Source organism: Thalassophryne amazonica, chromosome 23 (genome assembly GCF_902500255.1).
Source record: "Thalassophryne amazonica chromosome 23, fThaAma1.1, whole genome shotgun sequence".
Classification (NCBI taxonomy): domain Eukaryota; kingdom Metazoa; phylum Chordata; class Actinopteri; order Batrachoidiformes; family Batrachoididae; genus Thalassophryne; species Thalassophryne amazonica.
The window spans coordinates 34374828-34393603 of NC_047125.1; the positions used below are offsets into that span (position 1 = coordinate 34374828).

Here is an 18776-nt window from a genome sequence, read left to right on the forward strand (position 1 = left end):
CTGAAAGGTCAAACTGAGTGCCAGTGTGCACACAACCACAGAATCTGGACTCACTGAATCAGTAACAATTAATTTGCATAAATCTGTGGGGAGGGGGGTGGAGCTTCACATTCAGTTCAACAAAAGCCTTTTTTAATGATTATTAATGAGGAATCAAATATGAATAAAATAACTTTTAGTAATAATTGAAATAATACTTTCTTGGCACTAATGAAGAATAAATCAAATTCAAACTGTATATTATTCAACATTTTATATTAGGGGGCTTTAACGATGCATCGTGAATCATGATCTTTGCATTGTCAAGCCTGTATTGAATCAGTTTTTACACAATTTGTATCGTGATGTCACGAAAAGTCAACGACTGCACGAAAAAACTACGGCCTCCTGCAGAAGAATTAGAAATGATTTATAAAATATATACAAAGAGGACACAGACATCAGGGATCACAAGTTATACTTCAGAATAATTAATTTCTTTAAAGTTGAAACACTGACACAGATGATTTTCTGTATAATCGGTGGGTCCAGTGATGTCAGCGTCTGCTCGAGTTATAGTTACTAACAACCGCTCGATTCTCAGAATGCAGCCGTATAAAAGTCTCAGACAGGAAAGAAGCATCATGAATCACTTATTGATTATTGATTCACTGGTTGTGTGCACCTGATGTGAAGCTCCCCCGCCCCTGCATGAATGGTATTGAAACTGTGGTGCCTCAGCGGGTCGCCTGACTTCACACAGAAGGAGCACAGCGGCTGCTGTCATCTTCTGCGCATCACGCTGCTTCACATCTGGGTTTGCTGGAGTGCGGCACCCAAGGGAGGCGCTTCTTCTTCTCATCGTCAGCACGAGTCCTCGCCAGAGTGGCACGCCGGAGTCACAGCACGGGACTGTGGCGTGTCAGGGATTCCAGCAGGATATATATAGTATCTGTGAAAAGAAAACCAAAATAAGCAATTACACTTTCAAAACAAAGCAAGAAGAAGAAGAAAAAAGGCCTTAAGATGCAAGTTTTTTGAGGTGGTGGGGGCTTGGACCAGTGCAGCCCACCAAACTTCACATTTCCCAGTTGATAGATGAAGTGTGGACCTCAACATTCCATTCATTCATCTTCTACCGCTTAGTCCAATTAAGGGTCGCGGGGGGCTGGAGCCTATCCCAGCAGTCATAGAGCGCAAGGCGGGGTTCACCCAGGACAGGATGCCAGTCTGTCACAGGGCACAAACAGACAAACACACACACACATCCACAAACAATTTTAAAGATTCCAATCCACCTAACCTGCATGTCTTTGGATGTGAGAGGAAACCGGAGCACCCGGAGGGAACCCACGCAAACACGGGGGGAACATGCAAACTCCACACAGAAAGGCCATGGGAGTTGAACCCACGACCTTCTCGCTGTGAGGCAACAGTACTAACCACTCTAAAAATGCTGCTGCATCCTCAATGACATCTGGTCAAGCTTTTTGGACTCTCCACAGGGAAGAACAGCAGCAGAACAAACCACATGTTTATTATTATTATTTTAACTTCACAGTTGCACTTGAGTGATTTCAGGTTTTGGGTTCTTGTTTCTTTTTTGATGATGGCAAGAACAGACATGCACACTGCATTTCATAAGAAGGTGCAAAGAGTCTCCGCCCACCTTCCAAAAGGAAGTCAAATCTGGGGGGTGTGGATCAGTTCTACTGTGAGCAACACGTTCTGGGGTTTAGCTCACTGCTCCAGTTATTTCTAGCAAACGTGACCTTGTTGGTTCCCACAATGTAACGGCAGGAGATATAGAAATGGGCTCTGTGTGTGTGTGTGTGTGGGGGGGGGAATTCCCCAACCAATGACTCGACACCATCACTGACCCAAGATACTCGGGACATAACTTCATCTCAGGACCTTCTTGTGTTGAGTTCAGAGAACCAAGCTGAGCCTTGACTTCAACGGGAGCTTCTGGGTCTTCTGGAAAGATCTATTGATTAAAGATGCTTCTAAAATTCAGGGATGTGTGCCACTGGTAAATTCCAAACACTGATCCAGTAACATGGACCAGGGGGTGTCCACCCCAAATGTTCAGAAATCACTTGGTGTCAAATCTACATGTGGGTCCACTTTGACAACACTGAGGAGGACTTTAAAGAACTCCACTGGCTGCTGAAATCACAACGCAGAAATAACTCTGTGATTCCGCCTGAATCTGCTGAGTGGAGTTCCACGGCTGCACGAATAATTCCCACTGCCTCCTTGTTTTCCATGTTTGTCCGGTGCGGCGGTGCTGCTGAGGCTGTGAGGTTTGAATATGTTATGGTTGAGGAGGCACCGGGCCGGCCGGGTCCAGGAGTCCATCCTGCACCCCCGTCCCACACTCTGCCACATCTGGATGGTTCAGGCCGGTTCTTCCCCGCTGAAGGCCAGAATCCGCTGATCCCGCTGATGATTGTTTTGCTCCCCACCACAACTAGTTAATTTGAAGCAGCACGATCTGATGTAAGTGTGGGCATGGCTGCGGCAGACCGTCCCAGCCCCCCCACCGGCGGCGCTGACGGACCGGGGGGGGGGGGGGGGGGCTCCGGGAGGCCATGTTTGATGGATTAGTGTCGGACTCTGCAATGCAGAAAGTCACGGTGGTCGTGTGGCGACGTGCGCGTGAGGGAGGGTGACACCGGGCAGGTCCGCGGGCTCCGTGGCTGATCCGGACTCTGGGGGGAGGAGTGGGACACAAACAAGTAACAGTGTAACTTCCACGGAGCTGCACCCCCCCCCCCCCCCCATTTTTTTCCTTTTTCTTTTTTTTTGAAACAATGTGTGCGTTTTTCGGTGGGAGGGGGCGAGCCGAGCGCGAGACGGGGAGAGAAAGCGAGGCGGAGGGAGGGGGGCGCGTTCTGAAATAATATAGTCAGCCATTTTTTATGTAAGGGGATTTTTTTTCTTATTGGGGGGGTTGTTAAAAAATAAATATAAGAGGGCGGCCATCTTTGTTGCTGTGCCTGGTGTAAAATATTCCAAAACGCCCCCCACTTTTTCCTGGGCCGATTTGAATATTAAATAAATATCATATATTCGGGGGGAGAACAGGCCCTTTTTGTTGTTTTTTTAATGATTATTTTTTTAAACACACGGACTGCTCCAATGACAGGAAAATAATGTCCTCGCCTCTCCGGTCCTGCGAGGAAGACGAGGACATGGTGGTTAATTCCGAGGGAGGAGATTTTGATGAAGACGACGGAGACCTAGACGAGATCGCCAGCGACACAAACTCGCCGGCGGCGCCTCGAGACACCGCACGAGCCGCCGCGCCAGGTAACCGACCGGAGGCGGGCGGGCGCGCGCGCACCGACCCCGGCGCTGCACCGCCGAATTCAGCCGAACCGAACTCTGCACTTGGTGGTTCCTGGGTCCAGCGGTGGGACTCGGAAGAGCGCGTGCTGGCGTCGAAAATACAAAAACGAGCCCCCCCCCCCCCCCCCCCCCCAACCCCTTAAAAAAAAATGCACGTTTAATCGCCTAACGGCTGCGTTCAGCGGTTATCCCCGCTAACGGCTGCGTTCAGCGGTTATCCCGCCGTCCGTTAGGCGGGATGGCGGCGGGGGTTGGCGGGGACGCTGGCAGATGTTGGAGCTCATCACCGTCCTCTCTGTCCCACACACGAGACAAAGTTTAAAGCGGCTGGACGCGACCGTTTGACTAACGGCCGCCGCTCGGTCCCCTTTTTGACAGCCGGTGACACGCGTGACGTGGGAATGAGCTGAGGTCGCCCAGAAGCCTCTAAAGTTCAAAGAGCTTTAGTCTTCCGCCCCAGCCTGTCCCCCAGCTGTCTCACCGACGTTCTGGAACTTTCTCTGAAAGTTGCTGTTCGTGGCGGTTTTGTCCTGAACACAATAAAGGACCCGCGACCAGCAAGCAGAGTCACACATCTCATTGTCTCATTAAACCCATTACCTCACGGCTTCGTGCACTTGAAGCCCTCTGCGACCCCGGTCCCGGTGCGGGATGAGGAACCGTTCCTAACCAGCGGCCTCTGAAGCACCGGGACTCGCGTGCGTGCCGCCGCCGCCCCCGGCGCCTCTGAGAGCGGCTGCAGTCTGCACGGAGAGGCGGGGAGGAGGTGGTGGTGGGAGCGCGCGCCAACAAAGACAAGCAGACAATTAAAACCGAGAGCACACGGACACGGTGGATCCGTTTGAGTGCGTGTTGTCTGAAGCTGCTGTTGTTAGCGGTTCAGATTGCAGCTTTAATTGTTTTGTGTGTGTGTGATATCATCCTGGTCTGATGGCTTTACATCATCTCATCCCACAAAGTATATTTTATGACTTTGAAGGTCTGATATGACTGAAGATGTGATGTTCAAACTTAGAATTCTTAGAACCCATGTAAAATATCAGGGCACTGCTGGCAAACCCCAGACATAATCTTGTCCCATTGACAGCTCACACATAAATATACTTGTGGGACTTTTCGTATCCCCATAACCTTAGTGGGGGATGTCCACCATCTGAAGTGTCCTGGAGACACTGAACCCTTAAATTGCTTACCGTTGGAGTTTGTTACTGCCTTCGTTTCCGCACAGATGTGGTTGAAACATTTGGGAACCTGTGGAGGACTCCCACATCAACACATGGAGTACTTTCAGTCACCACAGGAGTGTTGAGTTAACGTGTTGATGTGAGGTGACAGTGTTTAACACTGTACCGCCGTGTGACCCTTAAACCAATTATGTCTATACTATAGAAGCACCAGTGCCAGCTAATTTACCAGGGGGCCAGAGGTCACGGGGGCCACAGTCTCTATCCTGCAGCTTTTGTTGTGGGTATTCGGGGGGGGGGGATTATCTTGGTGTGGTGAAGCAGCTCAAGAAGATTATTGTTAATTTTATGTTGTTCGCTGTCACTGCTTTGTGTTTTCTAGTAGAAGAAGAGGAGGAGACATCAGAAAGGGAGACACCGTGCAGGAAGAAAGGACGGCCCAAGAAGAAGAAGGACATAAAGAAAAAAGAAAAAGAGGGGAAACCTCTCAAACCAAAAAAACGCAAAAAGATAGTAAGTTGGACATGCTCCCAGTCATCAGATTTTTCAGTTTGCTGACCGCGTCACACAAATATTAAAGGATTATTAACCGACTATGAGGTCTGTACGTGAAAAACACGCAACTCTGATGTTCCCATACACACCGAGCAAGTGAGGTTAATAATTCATTTATTATATGGCTATTATAAATATATATATCATATATAAACACACGAACGCCTGAATGTAAAAGCTGCTGAGGGCTCGTAGACAGAGCTCATCGTCAGAGCAGAAGTGAAGCCGTTCGTTTCACCTCTGAGCCGTGAGCAGCAGAGGTTAAGTTCACCTCCAAATGAAAAAGAACGGGTTCACCTCCTCTGCTCACTTCAGAGCTCTGACGCTGAACGGCGGCTCACCTCAACTCACGGCCGGCGTCCCGACAGAACACCAGAGCAGAGCAGGAACTTACTAACAGATGGTCAAGGTCGCGCTGGTAGGATCTCAATCTGTGTGTTTTTTAGATGCTGTTTAGATATCTAAACAGTACGTTCGTGTCCGAATTGGTTTTTCGAATTGTGTTTTTAACTTCCTGGTTTGTAAAGAAACTATGCATTTCAGACTGATAGTCATGGAAACCAGTCCAATATGGGAAAATATTTGACCAGTAATCAGCCAATCAGAGCGCGCATAGCGCCGCAGCCATACACACTGCATTTATATCACACTTTTCCATCTGTATCAGACACTCAAAGCGCTTTACAGTAATGCCTCACATTCACCCCAATGTCAGGCTGCTGCCATACAAGGTGCTCACTACACACCAGGAGCAACTAGGGGATTAAGGACCTTGCCCAAGAGCCCTTGGTGATTTTCCAGTCAGGCTGGGATTTGAACTGAGCATCTTCTGGTCTCAAGCCCAACACTTTAACCACTTGACCATCACCTCCCCTGTAATAATTGTTGTTCATTCGGCTGCTCCCGGTTTTGTTCGGGGTCGCCACAGCGGAATAATTAGCCTTACATCTTTCCCTTTCATTTGGTCTCTGCCTCTTCTTCAGGACAGTGATGTAGAGAGAGACTCGGATAGAGAACGAGACTACGCTGACAATTCAGATAGTGTCGCCAGTGACTATGGATCTGGTGAGAAAAAGAAAAAGAAGAAACATAAAGAAAGGAAAGAGAAGAAAACGAAGAAGAAGAAAAAAGATGACGTGGACCGAGACAGCAGTCAGGAAGAAACAACAAAGGTAAAGAATTAGATCTTGCTTCTGTAAAGCACATAATTGGGCAGCTCAGTATCATTTGAGGGCTGGCGCAATAATTAGGCATCCGGGGACATCCCTCTCAGAGTTTTTGGGCAAATTTCACAGCAAATTGAAGTGAAAATGCAAAGAAAAAGTGGACATGTGTTACAGTTTGTTTATGACCTGGAGCTCAAACATGTTGAGGCGGTTGTGCAGGCGAGAGAACGCAACTACTCTGTCAAGGTGTGGAGGCTAACACTTACCGACACAACCTCTCCCATTTGCCTTGTCTTCCCTTCTCCACTGGGAACTGAAACAAATGGCACTTTTTGCAACTGCTTCGGTGACTGCAGCCAAAAACAAAACAGTACACCGTTTATCCGTTAGAAGTGATACTGTGTTTGTATTGTGCAATGAGAGGCTGTCCTCAGAAGTGGTCATATCCCACGATATGATGCAAGGGTTCAAACGAGACTGTGCTGCCCTATTGCTAATCAGTGTAGTTTGACAAGTTCAGACATTTGTGCTGTGGTCTGATGTTTGGTTTCTTCTCAGCAACCAATAGAACAGAAGACCTCAGCCCAGCTGGCAAAGGAGTGGGGTCTGGAGGATGTTGACCATACCTTCACGGAGGAGGACTACAGGGAGCTTACAAACTACAAAGCCTTCAGCCAGTTCATGAGGTAACAACTTTTTGTTTTCAGCTTTTTGGATAAAGGATACAGCTTCAGTATTGAATTTTTGTGCTGAAACTGCAGCAAAAATCAAGATAAATGACCGTAGAAGGTTTTTAGATGCACAACACCTCTCGCCTAGGTTCAGAAACGTTCTTACTGTACATTGTGGTGTCATCTTATAGTCACTGTTGTCCATCAAAGGACAAATTGAGAGGACTTTAGAAGTGTGGAGATGTATCTGCTGGTTCTTTTCTTGCCTCCCTCTGAGTAACTGTCCTGTGGTGTCCCACAGGGCTCTGTTTTTGGTCCTATTTCATTGAGCTTTTTCTTGCTTGTCTTCAGGCATCATCTTGTACTTTTAAAGGTAGTTTCATTTTCAGGTAATTCTATGACTAAAAATGCCAAACTTGAGTTGCTTTAGGGTTTAAAATAAGAGTTTTATGAATTTATTTTTTTCTGTTTTGTATAATTTAATGACACAGTATTTTCTGGACTATAAGTCACACCCTTTTCTGTATTGTCAGCTCTTTAATTTGGGATTTTTGTGCATTTTTTAAATTGGCATTTGTTTTTTTTGTTATTGGAATTTAATTGTTCAGTGTTTTGTTTTCTGGGAAATTCCGATACAAATAGTTATTCTAGATACTATTTTAAATAACAAACTTGTGATTTTTCAGTATATGACTAAATTAGTAAAAAAAACAACAAAAAAAACAAACAGACTGATTTATATTCCAAAAAATACAGTATACGTAGTATGTAATTATTATTTAAAATTGTACAATTTGGAAACACTGTGCTAGTGAGCAACAGAAAATTAGTTTAATATTTTGTAATTAATGAAAGTAAGTTATGAAGAAAATCGGAAACATTTCCCTGTTACGTCGGATGGGCCTGTTAGCGTTTCTTGGTCTATCTGTTGTTTTTGTTGGGTGGGGGGGGGGTGTCATTATTATGGGTGTTTGGTGGTGATTGTAGGTTCAGCGAGGTTATGCTGAGGGGGAACAATTAATCACCTTAAACTGTCAGTCATAGTTTCTCCATCAGAGGGTCAGTGGACCGATGACCTTTTAAAGACGGCATAATGCACTCTCGCCTGTAGGCCTATGATAGCCAAGAAGAACCCAAAGATCCCAATGTCAAAGATGATGACCATCCTGGGGGCCAAGTGGAGGGAGTTCAGCTCTAACAACCCCTTCAAAGGCAATGCTGCTGCCGTTAGCCGCGGCAAGATGCGGCGCTGCCATAGCTGTTGCTGAGCAGGTCTCTGCAGCTGCTGCCTCGCCAGAGCCACCACCGCAGCCGCCACCTATCCGTAAGGCCAAGACAAAAGAGGGCAAAGGTCAGTAGATGTAACTCTGTATTCTGTCCCCACCGCGGTCTTGTTTTTACGGGTCTGACGTGTTGGTGCGGTTGCACCGCAGGGCCAGGATACAAGAAGCGCAGTAAAAGCCCTCGAGTCCCAGACAAGAAGAAGGCTGCAGTGTTAGCCAAGGCTAAAAAAATGGCACCCATTCGTATCAGACTGGGACCACTCGGCACCAAGAGGAAGAAGAGCTGCTCGGTGAGTGTGGCAAAGTATTCATGTGGTGATGAATGAATGGGTGATCCCGCCTCATGTGTCAATCAAAACATGTCGGGTTTCCTCAGAGCGACGACATGGACGAGGACGAGTCGGAGCAGGAGGACTCCAGCGTTCACAGCTCCTCCGTTCGCTCCGATAGCTCCGGCCGTTGTGAAGAAGAACAAGCGAGGACGGCCCGCCAAGAAGAAGAAGAAAAGTAAGTGCAACAGTAAGTACAACCTGTTTAAGTTCTCATCCTTTCATTCTTTACTGACTGCTCCGGTTCTGTTCTCAGCCGTGAGGATGTCTTCTGTCCAGGGTTGGCTTTAGCCGTTCTTCAGACATTAAAACCTGGAAGAGGAGCTTCTGTGTGTAGACTGTAGGAGAATGTTTGACCTCTAAGTCCAAAAAAGTAGCTGTAAAAGTTTAATTTTCACTTGTTACGCTCTCATTGACCTTTTCTGCTGGTTGTTGTTGCTTTACACCAAAAAATGCCACTTGGAGAAATGGTTGAGTTGTCTTCTTTGTTGGTTGCAGACAGAACCAGAGGTTGCTCCCCAGTCCTGGATAAGATGGCTAATTGTATTGGTCGACCCAGTTAGATCAGTCAGCATAACTGTAATAATCGTCTCCAATGACGTCGTACTTGATCTTGGGTAGATGTTTCTTAAGTTGTTCTAATTGCTGAAATGTAGCTAGTTTGACCAGTAAAATTGTGCGTCTTACCTGGCAACAGAAAATGCAACAAGGCCTCTAAGGGTCACTCATCTTAACTGCATCAAGTGACTGATCTGAAATCTGCTGGTCTGTGAGGAGTTCTCGTGCTGGAATAACGGATTGCTTCATCATCAAACAGTTCGCCCCAGAAAGCTGAACATGAGAAACACTGTGTGAAAGTCCAACGTGTGGAGAATAGTCCCACCTAAAGGAGCGCAGCCTCTGTTGGTGATGTGTGGATCGAACCGTAACCCAGCGGGTTGGGTGGGTGCGGATACGCTTGCAGGTGTTTGTGGGTGTGGCATGTCAAAAAGTGACAAAACAGAGTTACCACTCAGGCTCTCTAAATGTGAATGTGTCTTCTTTTCCCCACCTCCCCCACACACATGGTCCTCCAGAGGATGCGCTCTGCGCTGTTTGATGTTGTCTGCATTATTCCTTTAATCTGTGATGAATTTATTCAAAACAGCAGGTTTTTGTCTTCTTGTGCTCGTCTAGCTCCAGTCCCAGGGGACGAGGACGCTGACGGTTACGAGACGGACCACCAGGATTACTGTGAGGTGTGTCAGCAGGGCGGCGAGATCATCCTGTGTGACACTTGTCCCCGAGCATACCACCTGGTCTGCCTGGAGCCTGAGCTGGACAAAGCCCCCGAGGGCAAGTGGAGCTGTCCACACTGTGTGAGTGCATCATGGGAAATCGTTCTGCCGGATGAATAGATGCTGTGTAGTTAGAGCTTCAGTCATCACTGATCTCTCAGAAAAATAGAAATAATGCAGTGACCAAGCATAAAACAAGAAGGCACTCAGATCGTGCATGTTCCTGAATGCTATAAACCTCTTCTGGATCCTTAATCCAAAAATTGTTCAGGATTGAAAGATCAGAATATCCATTTTCTAGGAAATTATTCATTTGCTCACTAAATTTCATCAACATCCTCTTCAGGTTTAAATGTTGAAAAGTTTAAAAGTTAAATGTTGCTTTGTGCCAAACATTCTTCTGGATCTCAGTTCCAGGATATTCCGGATCACCTCCAACATTTAATCACTTATTTCCTGAACTGTTGCCTGTCAGTTCACCAAATTTAGTTGAAACATGTTCATTGCATTTTGAGTTATCCTGCTAATCACCAAACAGACAAACACCAGTGAACACATGACCTCTTTGGTGGAGGGAATAATGTGCAAATCCTGTGACATTTATTTTTAAAACATTGTGTTGTGTAATGTTTTTGGTCATCTCTCCAGTTATGTTACAAAGCTCCTAAAATTAGTGTAACAACAGTTGATTGGTTCTGACTGAACATTAGAGAGGAAGAGGTTGGATTGGGACAGAAGAGAGAATTATGGAATTTGCATTACTGAATTACTGTTCACGTCTAAAAAATGATTTGCTGGGATTTTAGCATGCTGCATCGTGGTTTTGTGCCATAAAACAGTCACGTTTAAGTCTTCTAACTTGTGGTGGACTCACGTCCGGTCTTGATCTGGAGACCCTCTTTTCACTTTTTCGGTCTCATCTTGGAATTGAAAGCAACTCTACTCGGTCTCGGACTAGAATAAGTGGTCACCTGCCAGGGCTGGTGACCAAGTGGTTAGTGTGCTTGGTTTCTGTGTGGAAGGTTCCTGGTTCAAACCTCATCCCTGTCACATTTCTCAATGTAATGTGGAGTTGTGTAAGGAAGGGCATCCGGCGTAAAACGTCTGCCAAATCATCATGCAGATCCACTTTGGATTTGCTGTGGTGACCCTGAGTGAAAAGAAGGGAGCAGCTGAAGGGACTTACTTTTCTTAATTTTGCCGTTATTTTTATTAATAAATTAATTCACTGTATTTGAGAGGAGATCCCAGATTGCAACGCTGTCTTGAAGCCACTGGTCCCACTGGAATGAGCGAGCAATCCGCTGTTGTTAATTTTGGTTTCCTCAATCACAACAACTTCATTTGTAGCACAAATTTCAAAAAGAATCATTGTGCAGAAGGTTTAGGGTTCGACTCAGTTGCGCCTCCTCCAGAGGTTTCGTCTTGACTGGGTTTCGGCTGTTGAAGCTCTTGGTCTTAACTTGGACTTGACATAGGTGATCTTGTCCCTACTTCCAAGCACACAGGGATAATCATAGAGAGCCACATTTTTTGTTGATGGTGGTATTTCCCTGTGATGTCATCGGGGATTCCTTTTGTGCTTCCTTCCTTCCTCCATTTGAGGTTCTGTTGAACACACCATCACCCATAAAAGCAGTGTGGACTCAAACCAAACACTGTGCTCTTTATTCATACTGTGTTCATTGAACTCAGTCATTTTGTGACCAGACGTTGTTGCTCATGTTGATTTAAAAACATTCATAATTATTCTTGTACAAAAAGCTTGTGTTGTCTGAGCTTTCTATGTATTTAGGAATCCTGTTTCCTTTGGTACCTTCCAGGAAAAAGAGGGGATCCAGTGGGAAGCAAAAGATGAGGATTTTGAGGACTTTGAGGAGGACAGCGAGGACCGAGTGCTGTCAGAAGTGGTCCACCACACGGGGGCGGAGGAGGAGGAGGACGACCACATGGAGTTCTGTCGCGTGTGTAAAGACGGAGGCGAGTTGTTGTGCTGCGACACCTGCACCTCTTCCTACCACATCCACTGTCTGAACCCGCCACTGCCGGAGATCCCCAACGGAGAGTGGCTGTGCCCGCGGTGTACGGTAAGCTCATGCACGTGGAAGTGATGAGTTGCATCCTGTGGGGAAAACAAAACTCCCAAATACACTACAGGGTGTCCAGGAGTCATTTAGGAAGCTTTTTATTTCCCCCCCAGTGTCCGACAATCAAAGGGCGTGTCCAAAGGATCCTTCACTGGCGATGGGGTGAACCGCCGCCTTCCATTCCAGTGCCCCCTCCTCCTGACGCGCCGCCTGACGCCCTTCCACTGCCACCCATGAAGGGCAGAGCCGAGCGGGAGTTCTTTGTCAAGCTGGTGGGGCAGTCCTACTGGCACTGTACGTGGATCACTGAGCTACAGGTGATGGGGATCCCAGCAATGCAAGAAAAACATACCAGAGTAGAAACCGAGAAACAATCCAGAAGCATCCAGCTCGTATTTGTGCCAAAATGTCCGTCGTCTGTTCTTTTCACAGCTGGAGATCTTCCACTCGGTGATGTACCGGAACTACCAGAGAAAGACTGACATGGACGAACCTCCCAGCCTAGACTACGGTTCCGGTGCAGAGGATGAGAACGGCGTTGGTAAGAGCGAGAAGAGGCGGGCCAAGGACCCGCAGTACGCCATCCTGGAAGACCAGTACTACAGGTACGGCATCAAGCCCGAGTGGATGATGATACACCGCATCATCAACCACAGGTTGGTACCATCCTTTGAACCACTAATGAGTACAAATTGTGTTCTACACAAAAACACTCTGGATGTGATGCGTTTCTTTTGTCAGTGTGGACAAGAAGGGGATCTACCACTACCTGGTCAAGTGGAGGGACCTGACCTATGACCAGTGCACCTGGGAGAGAGACGACATGGACATCCCTGAATTTGCAATTTACAAAGCCGCTTACTGGAGGCACAGGTGGGACCTGCTGGGAACCTCAATAGAGCGCTTCGCTCTCAGACTGCAGGCTTACTTGTAGTTCCTAGGGTTTGTAAGAGTAGAATGGGAGGCAGAGCCTTCAGCTTTCAGGCTCCTCTCCTGTGGAACCAGCTCCCAATTCAGATCAGGGAGACAGACACCCTCTCTACTTTTAAGATTAGGCTTAAAACTTTCCTTTTTGCTAAAGCTTATAGTTAGGGCTGGATCAGGTGACCCTGAACCATCCCTTAGTTATGGTGCTATAGACGTAGACTGCTGGGGGGTTCCCATGATGCACTGAGTGTTTCTTTCTCTTTTTGCTCTGTATGCACCACTCTGCATTTAATCATTAGTGATTGATCTCTGCTCCCCTCCACAGCATGTCTTTTTCCTGGTTCTCTCCCTCAGCCCCAACTAGTCCCAGCAGAAGACTGCCCCTCCCTGAGCCTGGTTCTGCTGGAGGTTTCTTCCTGTTAAAAGGGAGTTTTTTCCTTCCCACTGTCGCCAAGTGCTTGCTCACAGGGGGTCGTTTTGACAGTTGGGGTTTTTCTGTAATTATTGTATGGCTTTGCCTTGCAATATGAAGCGCCTTGGGGCAACTGTTTGTTGTGATTTGGCGCTGTATAAATAAAATTGATTGATTGATTGATTGAACCTCACTGAGAACGTTGTTAGGCAAGATCACCTAAAGTGGCGTGAGCCGCCCAGAATCTGAATAAGAAAAGAATCTGCCACTGTTCTCACAGGATGTCAGAAATATAACATAATGGTCAGAAATGCCGCATGTCCAATTCAGGCAGCAGAACTCCCCGCGGAGCTGCGCATATCCAAGGTTACACAAGACTGATACTGGGGGACCATATTGGGTAGGCGTGGCTATTTGAAATGATCTCGTACATGATTGTTACAGTTATGTTGATTGGATAAAATCTAACTGCACTGACCAGTAACAAACGCACGCCGTATCCAGGGCTGGAACCTCGGTTTCTCCGCGTCACTCAGCAGCATTGTAGGACAATGTCAGTTTTGTACAAACTTGGAAATCCGCAGAGCCACAAATAATTCTAGTCCCAGTTCGTTACAAAAGCCAGAGTGAAGTTTCCTCTTCATAAATACAGTGATAAAAGTTTTCCAGAATTCCCAGATGCAGGACATTCAGGTGTTTATACCTGATACTGTCAATGTGCTGCATTTGATTATTGATGGATCACCTTAAAGACCAGTGATCTAAGGTGAGGGCTGCATGTCTTTGGTACCAGGTCTCTGTGGAGGAACCTTTTTCTCCCGCCAGAATAACTTTGTGTCAGATCAACGGTTACTTAGTGAGACTGAGATGAGGAGGATCACTGACACTGAGAGGAAACATCAGCTACCACATTTAGTCTGGTTGTCTACCTGTGTGGTTGCTATCCAGGACCTAAAGCGGTTCAGTGTGTGGTTCTACACCAGCAAACTCTCCCAGACTCGACTTCACTCCTCCTGAAAGAAAGCACAAACTGTGGTTAGCATTTGTGATCACAACAACAATGCTACATGCTAACATTGGTGTCGACCTCAGTTAGCATGAACGCACATGCTAAAGGTATCGTCAGCTAGTGTTTTTTCAAAGGTTACAGGTCATTTGTCAAATACACCTTAATGATTCAACAGTGTTCAGAAAAATTAACAGTATGGTCGAGTAGTTTCTGGAAAAAGTTCCACAACTGTGTAAATACATAGCTAATAGTCAGTTATTATCGTTATGCTAGTTGTTCTTCAAGCGACTGTTTGTAATGTTGTGGTCGGTTGACATTCAGTCACATATTTAACTCAAGCAGGACAATTAAACCATTAAAGGAACAATCCATTACCAGAGTGCTGTCCATGTGAGACACTTTAAAAAGATAAAATAAATAAAGAGATGTACATTAGATTATTGGAAAAAATATAAGAAGAAAATACTTGAGAATATGAAAACCAGTAAAGTTTAATAATCGCAGTCCACAAAAACTGTCCCACTGAGACTGGTGGGTTCTTTTCCCCCCAAAAAATGTTCATTTGGAGTCATAAAAATGTCAAATTTTTGAAGTAATCCCTCTGTGGTTTGGACGGAGGTCATCTGAAGCTGTTTATGTCATATTTGTATCTGTTCATACAATTAATGCCTTAACTTTGTGCCAACAGAGACATCATCATGAAGGAGGACGTGGACAAACCCAAGAAGATGAGGAACAAGAACTTGGAGGGTGAAGACGAGTCTCCTGCATCACCAGTGAACGACGTGAGTTCGCGCTAACTTAAAGCGCCATGTCAGAAAGTGTGATATTTCTTTACTGTCCAGTGTAGTCTGTACAGTCTTCTCCCGCACTCGTTAGAGAACAAAGCTCATCTTCAGAATTTATGACTTTATGAACACAGCACTTTGGAGGGCTCACTTGTTTTTGGATAAACGGCAGATGTTTTGGTGGGCGTGTCCTTGCATTGCAAGGACCTCATGAGCGCCTCCTAGAGTTGGTGCGAGGAATGCGCTGGGCTGTGAGGATTTCTATTTGTGTAGTTTTTACTGATGTTTACACAAAGACAATATTCTGCGCAGCGAACCCGTCAGACCGAACTCGTTTGTCAGAAGTAGCACAAAGTCACTCAGGTTTGGTCAGTTTTATTTTTACATTAACACATTTGTTGTGACTGTTTTATGTCATGTAGAAAGGAAGTTAAGATTCTACTTTTGCTGCACTGGTTTCTGTTTCTCACATTCTTTCTGTATACTGCCACCTGCTGTTGTGGAGGAACAGGGCATCACTATGAAGTCTTTTTCCTGCAGAGCAGCCAGTGGGCTCAACATAACTATGAGTGGACAGTCGGCCAGTCACTTGTGAGCGAGATAACTTCACTTGTCTTGACCTGATTGTCACGACATGTGGTATGTGTGTCATTCATGGTGACCCAAAGAAGCCTATTGTTTTTTGGGGGTCAAAGGTCAAGGTAACGGACCTGCACTTTGTAAAAGTCTTTTTGCAGAAAAGCATCACTTGTCAGTGGTATAATGTGAGTTAGTGGACCATGCACTCGATGCTTTGGGTTGAGGTGTGTGAACCATAAACCGCATTCGAGACAAACATCAGTCACCAGCAGTCCACCTGGAACAGATGGTCATATTGGAATCTGGACTTTCACTCAGCAGTTGTTCTGTTTCTTGGAGATAATCAGGATTTCCACCAAGTGTCATAAGCTGAAACATCAGACCTTTATGTTTCTTTGTCCTTTGTCCCTCCAGCCAACAATAAAATATGAAGAGCAGCCGGACTTTGTGACATCGACAGGTGGCACGCTGCACCTGTACCAGCTGGAGGGTTTGAACTGGCTGCGGTTCTCCTGGGCTCAGGGCACTGACACCATCCTGGCAGATGAGATGGGCCTGGGCAAGACCATCCAGACCATCGTCTTCCTCTACTCGCTTTTTAAAGAGGTATTCGTGCTGCTCGTCTCCTTCGCTGTCTCGGTCTTCGTGGTCATGGAGACTGAAGCTCTGTGTTGGACTTTCTGCCCCCAGGGTCACACCAAAGGTCCGTTTCTGGTCAGTGCACCGCTCTCCACCATCATCAACTGGGAGCGGGAGTTTGAGATGTGGGCGCCCGACTTCTACGTGGTGACGTACACGGGCGACAAGGACAGCCGAGCCATGATCAGAGAGAACGAGTTCTCCTTCGACGACGGTGCCGTCAAAGGAGGAAAGAAGGCCTTCAAAATGCGGGTGAAGATGCAGTGATCCAGACACTTGTGTAGGAGTGGTCCTAACCGTCATCAGGTTTGGTCCTTACCCTCTTTCCTCCCACAGAGAGAAGTGCCCATTAAATTCCACGTTCTGCTGACCTCCTACGAGCTGGTGACCATCGACCAGACGGCGCTTAAATCTATCGACTGGGCGTGTCTTGTGGTGGATGAGGCTCACCGCTTGAAGAACAACCAGTCCAAGGTACCGTGTTTGTGTCAATCTTAGCGTCACACACTGTGCACGTGAGCTAGGTGATGTTTTTTTGTTTGTTTGTTTTTGCAGTTCTTCAGGCGCCTGAACGACTACAAGATCGACCACAAACTGCTGCTGACCGGAACTCCTCTGCAGAACAACCTGGAGGAGCTCTTTCACCTGCTCAACTTCCTCACCCCAAACCGCTTCAAGTAAGACCTCCCACAGATCCGACCCCAAAACCTCAGCCTTGCGTTTCCACCAGTTCTCACCACATCTCTCTGCACAGTAACCTGGAGGGCTTCCTAGAAGAGTTTGCCGACATCTCCAAGGAGGACCAGATCAAGAAGCTGCACGACCTGCTGGGGCCACACATGCTGCGGAGGCTGAAGACCGACGTCTTCAAGAACATGCCTGCCAAGACCGAGCTGATTGTCCGAGTGGAGCTCAGCCCCATGCAGAAGTATGGGTCCGGGGAGGGCGGAGGTCCAGGCCAGGGTGTCAGCCTGGATCTGTGCCGGAATGGCGCCGGACTGGACCGACCCAGTCCAGCACCATTAGCTCAAACCAACAGAGCTCAATTATTGGCTCAAACAATCAGGTTTTAATCTCATCAGGGCCGACGGTCCGATACCCTAATGTCACAGCGACGCGTCCATCATCCACAATTTCCAGAACGTTCTTTTTCTCCTTCGCTTCTTGATGGATTTTGAGTCCAATGGGTTTCTTTGCTTCATATAAGCACCGCTCATAATTCTTCTTTGTGGAATTTAGGATTTTGGGGGTTAAATTTATAATTTGTCAGTGAAAATGCTGAATTTAACCCAAAACAGGGCATTTTCCTGAATTACATGATTGCTGAGGGGACAAAAAAGAAATAGAATAAAATAAAATCTCAAAAGAAAGACGCCACTGAAGAAAATTTACACAATGTTGCTTCCATCAGCCTGTAAATTCAGGTCTTTTTTTTACACAAAGACTCTATTTACAATCTGTCAAGACATTTGTTGACGGTTTGTCATCGTTTTATTCGGCTGCACAGTTTAGAGTAAACAGTTTGTTGGGTAATGAACTCTGCATCGCGACGCTCTGGTTCATTACTACTTTTGCAGAGGATCCAGTTGGTGCAGAAAAAGACGAACAGATGTCGGAACCATTGTGCAACAGTGTGACATGTTTTTGTCTTTTTGTGTGTTTCACACTTTCAAACAGGAAATACTACAAACTAATTCTGACCAAGAACTTTGAGGCTCTGAACTCCAAAGGTGGCGGGAACCAGGTGTCACTGCTGAACATCATGATGGACCTGAAGAAGTGCTGCAACCACCCCTACCTGTTCCCGGTGGCCTCCATGGTCAGAACACATGCACTTTTTATTTCGTGTCCCGTCACTGACGTGGATAAATGCAAACATCACAGCTCCACTATCTCTTCCTTTTATTGTCTGTGGCAGAGCAGTGACACCTAGTGGTCATGTTCGGTAGTTTTTTTTTTTTTTTTTTAATTAAACAATCATGTATGTGTTTGATATGAACTCAGACCAGCCCTCAGTGTTTTTTGTTGTTATTGCAGCGGTCAGTCATGTGACTTGTTGTCGGTGCAGATTCAGACACTTTTGTCACTGCCGTCTTTCCGTCTGCTCGGTGCGACCACAGGAAGCCCAGAAAACGGCCAGCGGCGCCTACGAGGGCTCGGCTCTGACGAAGGCTTCAGGGAAGCTGATGCTGCTGCAGAAGATGCTGCGGAAGCTGAAGGAGCAGGGCCACAGGGTGCTGGTCTTCTCCCAGGTAGGCACAGGTACAGTCCTCCACATGGGCCCGCCGCCGCCGCACGCCTGTGACTCTGACCCCCCCCCCCACTCTTCTGCTCTCTTGGATTTGTAGATGACTAAGATGTTGGACCTGCTGGAAGACTTCCTGGACTACGAAGGTTATAAATACGAGCGAATCGATGGCGGAATCACAGGAGCGCTGAGGCAAGAGGCCATCGACCGATTTAACGGTGAGGTGCTGCAGGCAAACTCTGACCCCTACTGGTGACCTTGAGTCATAGAGACACAACTGAGACAGTCA

At 46.7% G+C, this 18776-nt stretch overlaps 1 protein-coding gene across 1 annotated transcript in view; it reads left to right on the top strand.

Moving 5' to 3' along the window:
* Nucleotides 1-2915: 2915 nt before the first annotated feature.
* Nucleotides 2916-18776, top strand: part of chd3 (chromodomain helicase DNA binding protein 3) — a 35371-nt gene continuing 19510 nt past the window's right edge. The window contains 23 exon segments of the mRNA XM_034164831.1: nt 2916-3294; nt 4903-5030; nt 6056-6244; nt 6797-6924; nt 8021-8138; nt 8140-8260; nt 8343-8482; nt 8569-8652; nt 8654-8699; nt 9698-9879; nt 11622-11885; nt 11999-12202; nt 12318-12541; nt 12627-12758; nt 14922-15018; nt 16015-16206; nt 16291-16491; nt 16576-16713; nt 16795-16916; nt 16994-17167; nt 17917-18058; nt 18360-18491; nt 18588-18705. Of these exon segments, the coding sequence (XP_034020722.1) occupies nt 3138-3294; nt 4903-5030; nt 6056-6244; nt 6797-6924; nt 8021-8138; nt 8140-8260; nt 8343-8482; nt 8569-8652; nt 8654-8699; nt 9698-9879; nt 11622-11885; nt 11999-12202; nt 12318-12541; nt 12627-12758; nt 14922-15018; nt 16015-16206; nt 16291-16491; nt 16576-16713; nt 16795-16916; nt 16994-17167; nt 17917-18058; nt 18360-18491; nt 18588-18705 (3433 nt within the window). The 5' untranslated portion in view covers nt 2916-3137.